This window comes from Lepisma saccharinum, chromosome 8, assembly GCF_977018435.1.
Source record: "Lepisma saccharinum chromosome 8, izLepSacc3.1, whole genome shotgun sequence".
NCBI lineage: Eukaryota > Metazoa > Arthropoda > Insecta > Zygentoma > Lepismatidae > Lepisma > Lepisma saccharinum.
The window spans coordinates 11,041,067-11,054,390 of record NC_139236.1 but is presented as its reverse complement, the minus strand read 5'-3'; the positions used below and the strand labels follow the sequence as shown (position 1 = coordinate 11,054,390).

General features: G+C 36.6%; 1 protein-coding gene across 1 annotated transcript in view; it reads left to right on the top strand.

Moving 5' to 3' along the window:
* Positions 1 to 13,324, top strand: part of LOC145991352 (uncharacterized) — a 144,528-nt gene that overhangs the window by 98,771 nt on the left and 32,433 nt on the right. Inside the window, exon 6 of the mRNA XM_083127352.1 lies at positions 12,911 to 13,008. Coding sequence (XP_082983478.1) covers positions 12,911 to 13,008 — 98 coding nt within the window. The remainder of the gene's footprint in view (positions 1 to 12,910; positions 13,009 to 13,324) is intronic.

The window sequence follows — 13,324 nt, the reverse complement described above, 5'->3', positions numbered from 1 at the left end:
AAAACCAAGTATGGGACAGGTTAATCTGTACTCTTCACTATCTGTTTATAGGTAAAATTGTGTTTAAATTGATTGATTGAATTTCTTTATTTTACTTAGTTTTTTGTGCATCTTTTGGCTAATTTGTGGGGATGAGTGATGACATGATGAAATTGATGAATGGACAGTCACAAACATCCATGCCCAGCCCCCGTGGTGGAGCGCTACGACGCTAGGGGTTCCAGGTTCTAATCCTGGCATGGGCATGGATGTTTGTGAGTGTCCATTCATCAAGTTCATCATATCAATACTCATCCCTATCATTGCAAATTGGCCAAAAGTGTCACACGATGCGAAGTAAAATAAAGTAAATCAATTAATCAATCAAAACCATGCCTAGGCCAGGATTCGAACCTGGTACCCCTGGCATTGTAGCGTGATGTGCTAACCACTCCACCATGGGGGCCAGCTGAAATTGTGTATGGTTTTACTGGTCCAATACCTCTTTAAGTAGGGTGTAATTTAGTGGAACATTCTGCCCTTTTGTTTAATTTTTTATAAATATACTCATGTAATTCATACATCATGGTTTTGTAGAGGGAATGCCTAAATACGCAGGTAAAATCCATGGCAGTCATCTAATTACATGCCTTAATAAAGGAGGTTAATTGTACCATCATGTTCTTCAAGGAACATTGCAATTGTATATTGGATATTAAATTTCCTATTGTGCTTATTCAGTAAAATGTTCATATCACTCGATCCCTATTAAAAACCATGTGCATTTTCTCATTTCATGCTGCTAATTAATTTTCGTGATCAGCATATTGAGTAACTACACCACTGTTGTATGGCTTTCTAAGTCTGTGTGTGTGTGTGTGTGTGGAGGTTTTTTTTTAAAGTTAGTTTTAAGAGTATAAAAGTTTTAAAAGTTTTATACTTTTAATGTTGGGGTTAAATGAGTTACTGTTGCATTTAAATTCTTTATTCTGTATGGGATATAACTCCTCATGTAATTTATTTACGTATTTAATTTATTTTGTCTTCTTTTACATGGCGAAGTTAAGGGTGTGGAGCCTTTCCTTGCACTTGACCATTTTTACAAAAAAATTTAAGTGTGGAATATTGACATATTGAAAAAAGAAAGAAAAAAAAGAAAATATATAAAAATTACAGAGGAATAAAAAATACAAAGAAAAAATACATACTGAATGATAATCTAACGTATAGATACAGGCACTCACACTCACACATACAGGGAGGTTATTGTAGTCGTTTACCGTCAGCGTGTCAGTCTTTTCATGCAGCAGGTCCCGGCAAATTGACTTACAGGAAGTCCGTAATAGAAACCGCTTGTTTTGTAATATTTCCACTTTTCACAATTACAGTTACAATTACAATTGAAATAAGCACGTACCTTGTCGCAAGGATGCTGCAAAAGGTGTCCTCCCAAATACAAATATTTCTGGCACCTTATTTCTGACATCTAATCTTAGATTAGACATCACTGCTTTATCTTCAGTTGACAGAAAGGGAAGACAGCATCCCGGCGCATAAAGCAAACCAGAAGCGTAAAATGATATTTAAAAGTAATAATAATGATGATCACTAACCTCCTGTGTTATAAGAGATGTTGAAAATGACCTCCTTCAACAGCAATACAACACGTTTCTTAGGTTCAAGAGATCCTGTCTCTCATAATTGCATGACCACTTTTCTGCAAGAATTCGTTTTCACGTAATTATTGTACATAAAAACTCTTTGTTCAAGGCTATATTTATTTAGCAGCATAACTAATGAATGAATAACAATTAACATACAATAAAGCACTAGCACTGAATAGCACACGAACTCAATAACACAGTGCAAAAACACTCGTACTGATAAACGCAAACAGAAGTGAGCATGAGGGTACGGTACACTCACTACGTGTGGTAGCCGACAGTGTTGCTAATCATTTTTCGGCAATGTCCCTACTACTGACCAAATGTCCCTGCGCCAAGTAAAGCGACTAAAAAAACAACAACTCATGCGCATACAAAACAGAAGATAAATTATACACATTTACATACCAAATCTTTCTGTTCGGTGCTTCCACAATCAATGAAGGAGTGAATTTACAATACAGGACCCCTCCCCGTTTTTTGTAATATTTTGCATACTCACTAATTGAAGCCTCCTAATCACGAATTTGAAGTTAAAATTTGTGGGTCACGTGTAGAAATTCCAAAATAAGTGAAATTGAGTGGTTCACGATCGGCACGATTGCTCATTATTTACTGAAAGACTTTGTGTTTCCAATACTTAAAAAATGAAATATGCATTCCTGATATTACTACGACCCCAAATTTTAAGTATGTTTGCCTACCCTAACCAAACCTAACCTTAACTGAATGGTTCGTGGGCTATCCGTCAATGGTTTGTGGGGTTACCCATGCATGGTTTTTCGACCCTAAATTTTAACTATGTTTTACTTGCCTAACCTAATTAACCTAACCTTACCGAGAATGGTCAGAGGGGTTATCCATGAATGGTTTTGTGTTAATTGTGATTACGAACCGATTAAAAAAATCATATTTTCTTAGCACTTTAACGGCAAATGCACATTATCGAAGATGCCATTTTCGTATCCTGCAATTTTACGATTGAAGCACTGTTGCCAAACTTACCTGTAATCAAATCAATCCACACTCCACATGTTCTTCTACATCGTGATTGTCGCTGTCACATGTAAGCACCTTCTTTGGGCAATATACTGAAACCCATAAGTTTATTAATTAGCCCACGGCCATCCTCCTGGACACTCCACCTAACAATCTGTACAACATTAACAACTTTTTTACTGTTCTCTTCCGCCATTCTTACATGATCCATGCTCTCCAAGTATGAAATCAACATTGTGGGAACGCTGTAGACAGCGTAACTAATTGCGAAAATCATCAATTGTTCATATCAACAAATATGGCTACCATATTTGTATACTGAGAATCATTGTGAGAATAAAATACTTATTTTACAACTTCCACACGTTAATGAACAATTTTTTCACCTCACCCCAACATGTTAACTTGAGATAAATCATCACGACTAATTATTTCATGAGATAAGACGTAGCATAGAAATTACAGAAGGGTCCAGTATTGTAAATTCTTGCCTTAATGAATAATAGGGGTGTGCGGGACAGAATTTTTTGGGACGGGATGTAATTTTTTTTAAATCCCGACATTCGGGATGAAAAAATTTGCAATTTTCCGACCAACTGGGAAGTTTTTTTTTGGACGGGAAATGTTCGAAATTTCCCGAAGCTCTGGAAATCTCGAATTCTACACGTCATTTTCACTTTAAGTGATTGTTTTTGCATTTCTAGAATAAAAACTTACCGATAAGTTCCAGAAACTTACAATGCAGAAAACGTCAAGAATTAACAACTTTTTAAAGTGACCATTCTTTATTTCCTGACTGTTTGGGATCCTGAAAAGTCAGGAAGTCATTTCCCGAAGTCGGGATCGGGATGGGAATTTTTTTTCCTGATCCCGGTCCTGACTTTTCAAGATACCGCACATCTCTAATGAAGAACGTTGAGTTGTTTAATGTTGATTATGTTATTTTAAGTCATACATGCTGCTGCTGTGAAGAGATAGATGTTGGTTGCTGATGCTGTATTTCCTGCAGTCTTGAACAATTCTGGTCCCATTTTATTTCTCTTTTTTGTTTTTGTATCACTTAACATTGAAAATATTATTTCCATTTTTGCGTTAGAATGTGGCAATGTTAGCACTATTTTTGCGAGAGTGGAAATGTTTTCAAAAAAGAACTTGCCTTGAAAGTTCTTGGTAACCGATAACATGTTCCAAAATTCTGATGGAGATGTGTTAGTTCTTTTTTCTCCTACTCGCTAATGTATCCAGATAAACTAATCCATTCATTCCAAACCGAGCACGAAGACAGTGCACCTGACTGGTGAGTAAGCTTTGCAACTTTGCGCAATAAATTGTTATTTTCCAAGATTGAAAAAAGTCCCTACGTTTTCCCTTATTTACTAAAATCTGTCCCTACGCGGGCAAAATATAGTGAAAAGTCTGTATGCATAGGGACATGTCCCTACGGTTGGCATCACTGCCGACAGGTGTCACATTAGTTCAGTATGAAGCACCCGCTCGCGGCTAACAACTCCCCCAACCCCCGATAAGCTGCCGGTGCTGTCGCGACAACTGAGAATAAAGTAGCGATGTCTAATCTAAGATTAGATGTCAGAAATAAGGTGCCAGAAATATTTGTATTTGGAAGGACACCTTTTGCAGCATCCTTGCAACAAGGTACATGCTTATTTCAATTGTAATTGTAACTGTAATTGTGAAAAGTGGAAACATTACAAAACAAGCATTTTCTGTTACGGACTTCCTGTAAGTTAATTTGCCGGGACCTGTTGCATGAAGGGGCTGCTCGACAACCGACGCTCTGACGGTAAACGACTGAAATAACCTCCCTGTACATATTCTTGCCCTTACACATACACACGTACAAGCAAATACATAACATTACACTTACTTAAATACAGTCCAAAATGATATACTTTGACGATAATTCATCTTAAGTATTACGTTATATCATTTTTGTGCCTTACGTCCTTCTATCATTCTCTGTGCCCGCCACTTTATTAGGGAAGTCAAACATTTAATTTTCATTATATAATATGCGTAACTTTAACAATTTTTTGAACATCAGAATTGAGGAAAAAAGATGATTTCAGGTGGCAACTTGTTCCAATGGCCTGCTGAGATAACAGTAAAGGAATCTGCAAAAAAGTTGGATTTGTGGAGTGGAATGGAGAGCATAGACCTTTGCTTTTTGCAACTGGGAAAGTCAGAAAGATGTTGAAATCGGTTATAGAGATATTGCTGGTCTTTTATTTGGAGGATTTTGTACAGTAAAATTAACTTATAAATATTACGTTTGTCATTTAATTTAAGCCACTTGACCTTCATAAAGTACGGTGTCAAATGCTCTCAGTATTTTAGATTGAAAACTAAACGAGTGCAGGCATTTTGGATTCGTTGTAATATGTTTCATGAATGAAATGCAAACACATTGTTCATTTTCTTTCCACTCAAGACCATCTAAAATTTATTTTCATTAAATCATAATTAACTTTATACAGTGAAACCCTAATTTTACATTCCCAGATTTTACATTTCCCTGCATTATACATTGAATCTTGATGTATATCTATATTTGACAATATAGTACAGGATCCCAGGTTCAAATCCTGTCCTGGGCATGGGTGTTCTTTGTGAGTGTCCCTTCTTGAGTTTCATGCCATCACTAATCTTCATCTTTACGATTAGCCAAAAGTGGCAAAAAGTGCAGTAAAATAACCCAAATCAATGAATGGCAATATAGAGGTAACAAAATTCAAAATATTCCAAAATTTCCTCTCATATAAAAACTTGAAGTAACTGTCATTTTTATTATTCACTACTGGGCAAAATAATTGAGTTACAGTTACTGTTACGTATCTTTCTCTTTTCATGTGTCATTTCAGTGATATATCAGAGATATCTATTGTCGGAATGTTCTTGAATGGCTCTAAGATATTAATTCTCACTGTACCTAATCCTGGGATGCAATTGAAAGTGAATTAGCTGGGGGATGCCATCACTAGCCTCGCAACTTTGGAAGTCTAGTTTCTGCCTTAAACTGGACGCAGAGAAACGCGAGAACTTGCAGGGGTCATTTTTCCAGAGTGTAGTTTTTAAAATTGTTGTAAAAAAAAATGAGTGGAAATGTCCAATATTGTGTAGAATTTGAAGTTTTACATGTCGGAAAATGAATCTCACCCCAACCGAACAACAGCAAGAAGAAAATCCATCATTCACACATATGTGAAATATTATTTCTTGAAATAAAACAGCTTTATTGAACTAGATTTTTTATATTTTTGTAAAATATCTTGGTAAATTTCCCATATCCGTAAAATGGCTGAAATTTGCTAGTACATTTAAACGTATTCTGCATTGAGAAACATTGTTGAAGGTGGCATTTCACTTATTTCACAGAAATATGCTCTATTTGCGACATATCGAGTAAGTTTTCTTCGTTGTTTCTTCCCTTCCGTAACACGTGAAATGGCGGTCACAGTCAGCATGCAGTGTTTCCACCCCACCCCACCCAAAAGTACCTATGTAGTCCCACAAACCATTGATGCATAACCCCACGAACCATTCATACATAGCCACACAAACCATTTCTGGATAGGTTAGGTTAGGTTGAATCACGTTTAGGTTAGAATAGTTAAAAATTGGTTTAGAAACAAAAAAATTGTAGCCCCACACACCATTCTTGCATAGCCCCATGAACCATTGACACATAGCCCCACGAACCATTGGCACAGAGCCCTACAAACCATTTGCAGAAACGTACCTTCTTCAGTTACAAAACACGTGTTTGGAAACACTGACCGGGATTACGTCATCAAACACAGGCAACATCCAGCTGGAAGGAAATGGACAGAATTCAATGAACGATGCAACAAAACACTTCCTCGAACTTCCACAACTATAAAAAAACTACATTCGGTAAGTAATTTCACCTGTAAATTTGAAGAAATCCATTTTCCGGATATGGGAAATTTACCAATATCTTTTTAACACATATTACATTGTTTCTGGGACTTTCATTCAAGTTCCTCGATTTTCTGTGTTTAGGTGGTTATAGAGTAATCATCAATTAAAATGTTGATGCATTTATTGTACATTGTTAACTAGATTTATCAGTCTCAGACATATGTGAATATAGTACTCAATATTTCCTGAAGATGGAGATGTGATTGTGTTAATAACTTTATTTTTAAAAAGCCATTTACTACATTTGAAAAACTTAAACATGGATTACTACATTCTAGATATAAATCATCCATCCTTTATACACATAAAGTAATGTGTTGTAGACTTTTGGAAATAGTTTCGTGTTCAGTGATACAATTATGTTATTCACTTCTGATAAATGTTATAAATTGTAATTATACACTCCTCACAAAAAGTTTGGAATATTATTACGTTAGACAATAGGTGTAAGAATAGAGCTACAAAATTAGTGCCTGGACATCTGTGTTGCCAGGCATATCAAAATTTCGCTGGCAAAATTACGTAAAGGTATCACTTTGTCTTTTCCTGTTTCGACTTTCTCAAATTAGTGATTTTCTTCCATCTTACATGGCTCCACATCCTCCATTCTAGGGAGGGGTCTCTTCCAATTCGAGTCACACCATATTTTCAAACATTCTTATGTCAAGGCCTTACTCTGTCCATCTGTGTGACCATATATTTTCACTTGAATATTTACAAGCATGTCACCATTTCGAAGACATCCCTTGCGTGCGAAGTTCACAATTAGGTTCCTAAGTAAACAATTTAGCTTACATAAATTTCGACCCTGGGAACGTTTCTGCCTACTTTAATAAAAGGGTAAAATATAATGTTGTAAACTTGCGAGGTCACACACCCTCCTTGTCCATTGTCAATAGTGCATAAAGAAGTAGAAAGTGAAAGCTCCTGATTGGTCAGGAGAAGATAATAGTGTAAAATAGTGTTTTCAGGAATGTGGAGAGTCCTGGGACAGACAATCGAAGTTTTAACAGTGAAGAAGTAAGGCGGTGAAGGGGTCGCTCCCAAGAAGTTCTTTTTGTACATATATGTGTGCAGTGCTGATTGTTGTGGCTAGAGCGTGTGAACGGCCAAGTGCTAAAACACTGAGCGGTACGAATAATTTGGTGACGCAGAGTCCAACGTTAAGGTGCTTGCAGAACAAATAAATGGTGATAAAAACTTGCGGAAATGAATTGAACCGAAGACAACCAAGGAACCCACCTGTGGTTCTAGCTGTTAAATGGCAGGTGACTGGAGGACTTCAATCATTTCATCCACCCCCTTCTAATTCTCTTCAGATGTAAGTGATATCAGGACCATTTCAGAAGACTGGGCCCCAATGTTGTCTTGTAATTAAGGGGTCCAGGTGTGATTCCCAGTGGAGACACATAGTGGTTCGGATCCCACTTTAAACTGTAGGTCCAGTCTCGATTAGCCTTACTGTGCATAAAGTGGACTTAAAACACACCAAATCAATCAATCAATGCAACTTTGCATGGTTTTACAGAACAGTCCACAATGTTCAATCAAAGTGACCAATGGCTTTGTACTGTAACACTGATGGGGATGGTCTCTGATTTTCAACCTGTCAGGCATGAAGGTAGTGGGGGCATAGTTGGAAAAATGCCCTGGTCCATTTTGCTGAACCCAGAGCCCACAGTTTCTACTTTTGAAGATACAACAAATCACACTTTTCCCTTGAGGCCTGTGGCAGGGGTGGGAGAGTTATGCGCAGATGAGGATAGCAGTCCAGAGGTGGTAGTGTGCATCATTTAGAGAAATGCAGCCCCTTCTTCTGACGCAAGATAAGAGAGAGAGCTTAAAGAGACTGTTTGGCCAGAATCCAGTCTCCTTCTTACAATACTATACGACGCACGCTTTTAGAAGCGATATCGGGCAGGGCCACGCAGAGGGTGTGCGTGGCGATCAGCCAATGGCAGGAGTCCAATGTTGTACAGTTGGGAGACTGCGGCGCGGAAGTTAAAAGCCGTGTTCTGTATTTTTCTTGCGTGCAAGAAGTTTTCATAAAACTCGCCACTTTAAGGTTCATCATAAGATGGGGAAATACATTTTGAACCTGACTGTCCAAGTCCCATGAATTTCCGTCGCGTACAGCCAGAGTTATGGTTCCTTGAAGAAACAAGGGAAACATCACCTTTCATTTCCTTCCGCCTGTTTTCTTTCGTTGCTATCGTGTTGACGCAGCTGAGTTGTTGTGTCTAGGGAAAACTGTGGGTGTTAAATTCGCCTCGATATAAACTATGAACCCTTCATTGTTCTGGGCATTCTCGAACATTGAAAGTCTGGGTCAGTTTGAGTTCAGCGTTTTCGTAGCAAGGCTGGTGTAAAATTATTTGCTTATCGTTCACATGTGCGCCACAAAGAACAGTTTGTGAAAAGATTAAACACAGCCCTTTCGTGCAATAGTGTGTGTTCTTTTTATTTTAAATAATGTCACTCTCAAAACCTAGCACCAGTAGTACAGGCACCAAGGGTGCAAAATCTAATTATCAACCTCCAGGAGAGTGACTCGGAAATGAGTGAAATCAGTGACATGGAGACCGAGGAAGACGACTAGAGCGCTTATGAATAAATACCTTCAAGCTTCTTTCAGGTATGGGTTTCTCATATATGCTACAGTGATATAATATTATAATCCTTGTGTAGAAATATTCACTATATTATTTCACTGTACTCATATATACTGTGCATGCATATTTCCTTATCAGGGTTGTAGCTAGAGATTTCGGCACCTAGGACGAGAATGATTCCCTCCCCCCACTTTCCTGCCTAGATGTGGCTGGCATACTTAGACATTGTAGAAATTTTATGTACTTACTCTTTTCCGATGAAAAGAAAACTAAGCATTCAAGAAATGTGGCTAATAAGACATTTGGTTGGGCATCCCACACCATCTTCCTTGAAGCAGTGTGTGTTATTGTTTGCATTTGCAAAATCGATTGCAAATTAAAGGTGGAGGGACAAAAAATGAGAAACTTTAAGAAGACATTAGTTTTATTAAATTAACATGCAAGTGCTATGTTTTATTCCCGACAAAAGGGGGTGAGAAATGGAGGAGAAATAACAGCTCGGTCTAATTTCTATGTTCCAGGGGCGTAGGGTGACAATGACAACCGCCTTCGCAGCTACGGCTCCATTTCTTACTAGTTCAATTTGATATAATTTTAAAATCTTATCTATGACTGTAGAAGTATGTTTTTACCCCATGCTGTTACCAGCCCTAAAGAGAGAGAGAGAGAGAACAAAATATGTATGCAACATTCACACACAGGCAGACATAATTCTTTGTTAGTCCTTCTTTGTATGTGTTTATGATGTTATTCTTACATTAGTAAAGTATGTTTGAAGTCCAAACTAATTGCTTATCTTTCTTGTTAGAACACAAAATCTTACCCTCGGAAAATTTTAATGGGGGAATAATTTTAATAGAACAAGATCGTTGGTGGGAAGGTGGGAGATCCCCCTTCCATCATGGGAATTCGTACCCTGAATGTGACCACCAATGCTACAGAATTATCCTTATAATGAAGAACATGTCTGAATGTGAATTAACCGCAAAAAGAGGACATTTTCTCATCAAGACTACAGTTCGAAAAAGGTCAAAACAGGGAGTAAATATGGTGAACTGTCCCGACCAAATTGGAACATTTTGAGCCACCTGCAAAAAGTCAATATTCTAATGTACGCAGACGATATAAAACTGTACTATCCAATCAGCTCATTGAATGACTGTCACATGATGCAGGAAGGCCTAAACTGCTTCGCAGACTGGTGTAAGCAGATGGGAATGATCATAAATGTGAGTAAGTAACATCATTCACCGACAAGAGAACAACCATTACACACGAATATAAAATTGGCAGCTCGACGGTGAGGCGTATGAGAGTTGTCATTGACCTCGGTGTCCACTTCACAGCTGACCTGTCATTCAACACCCATTATCAAGCCTTGGTGAAAAGGTGTATAAAGCTAGTTGGTTTCATTAGAAGAAATTTTCTGTTTAATTTTTCTGTGCCTATGGTTGTAAAAATATACGTCACACTTGTTCGTCCAGTACTGGAATACTGCAGTCCCATATGGAATCCACAGTACAAAACATTGCAAGAGGAAGTGGAGAGCGTCCAAAGGCAGTTTGTGAAATGGCTGTGCTTCAAGGTGAACATTGAATATCACAAAAAGAACTATACATCTTTATGCAAGCATTTCGGTCTGGAAACTTTGTTCAACAGAAGAGTCGTCAGTGATGTCATTTTTTTTACAGAAACTGATTAATCACGGCTGTGAGTGTTCTGCACTGTTAGAAAGTATAAACTTTAATGTAGGCCGACACAGTGCAAGAAACCGAAAATTATTCTACACGGAGAGGTCAAGGGTTAACACGCATAGGTTTTCACCTGCAGTCCACATGCAGGACACGGTGAATGAACTATTAGAAACTGTAGACTTTGATATGTTCACAGACCCACGTAGTGTGCTGAGAAAAAAGATAATCACAACAATAAGTTCATAAATTGATGTAAATATTGTGTACATAGACGTTCATACTTTATTCTTTTTTTTCTCTCTTCTATCTTGTTATTTATTCACAGTGTATTATGTTCAACATAATTGGGAAATGTATCCTGTGCTGAACAAATAAATAATAATAATAATAATAATAATAATAAATGGTTATAAAACTAAAATTACTAAATATAGTAGACTGCAGACTTCTGGAGTCTGCCTCTCTCCAGAGACAACCCACTCATTTATGCAAGAAGAGAATCTAAATTCTTGCAAAAATCTTAAAAATTATCCATGTGATTTTTGTAGGTTTGCCTCAAAATATTTCATGGCTCAAGGGTGGGAGGCATGGCCCCCTTGCCCCCCCCCTTGGGTATGGGCCTGATACAGACATATATACAGATAACAGAAAAAAGAAGGGAGTTTGATGACTTGGCCTAAGGTTAGAAAAAATGAGAAAAAAAAATATTAAAAATGTGATGATATCAGGGACATGGAAGCAGTTGGGGTAGTATATATCATGAATTAACATTCTTTCTTTCTTCAAAATTTCAAATTCTTAAATCCAGTGGTGTTTACACAAAGATGTATTTAAATGTGTTCAAGGTAAGCATTGTCACTTGTAACAAATATTAGTCGCAATGCTTTATAAAATTACCATGAGAGTATTGAAATGTTGCCAATTTAAGAATTACTATCGATTAAAAATTATGGACACTCAACTTTGAACTCCAAATGAAAAGTAACCAATAAACCTACATAGAAACAAGTGATTTCAAAATTTAGTTATTCAATCCTGTGATAATGTATGGTAACCAATTTTTTTCAGGTATACCTTCAATTTTTTATGTTAATGAGAAGAAAAAGAAGTACATGTGTTTTGTTTTGTGTTGACTGCTCTCTCTGAAATTCTGTAAAACATGTGTTATCCAATAGCGATAAAATGTAAATAAGTTGAATTGCACTCAACAGAAATGTGCATTGAACCATGGAATATGTGGGCTGTCACTGTGAGCCTGGTAGTAACGTTCAGCACACATCTTTACTTTGTTGAATAAAAATCTGTATCAATTGGTTTCACAATGTGAATTGACAATGATGATGGGTTTTAAAAACAGCTTCAAAGGGTTTTAAAACAAGATCAAGATCATATTTTTAGGACTACACAATACTAAGAAATAGTTGCTTCACAAAATGAAGACGTTATTTTTGATCAATTTAAAAAAAAGTGACATTTTAAAATTGCATTTATAAACCATTCTACCTGCACCATATTAAAATTTAATCATGATCATGGTTTTTTATTTATAGAATTCAAAAGAGAGCAGTCATTTCGAACCCCTCCCCCCCCAAAAAAAACACTCTTTGTTCTTATGGCAATAAAAGATTGAAAGCCTACCTTTAAAAAAATGGTTATCATAGATTAAATCGGAACTGAATAAGGACATTTTTTTAAGTAACTCATGTTTATGTAGGTCTGTCTACTGGTTACTTCTAAATTGGAGTATTCATAATTTTTAATACCTTATTACCTAATATATCCGATTATCTGATTTTATCTTCTTATATCAATGTGTAATAACTTCCTGTGACTGTATTATATTTGCCAATCAATTTCAGTGACTCGCTGTCACTACTCCCAGAAGGATATTTATTGACATTGTGATAATTTTTTTTAGTCCAAGTTAAATTTGAGCATGTTGTTTTAGTTATTTATTTTTTGAATTGCATGTACCTAATTATTTTTGTTTCACCTTCCGCAGTTTAATTCTGAGGATTCAGAAACCACCAATGCAGGTGGTAGAAACCACACTCCCATGTCTTCTTTGGATGTCTCTGATGGATGTTGTTTCTCGGAAAGGTATGATAGTTATTATTCTAACATTGAGTATTTCTTGGTGTTTTGCGTGTACTTAGTGTATAATTTGCCTTTATTGAATTGCTCTTGAAAAGCACAAAAAAAGGACCAGAATGCTATATTTTATTAGCTTCAATAGTCTAGGATATATATATAAAACATACACTAGATATGGACATATTTCATTTATTATTTTGGTACATTATGTAATTTAAATGTACCAAATTTGCTCAACTTTCAAAAATATAATACACATTTGGCGCAAATAAAAAAGAAACACACATGCACATTTTGACTGGAGAAAAGTACAGCATCAACA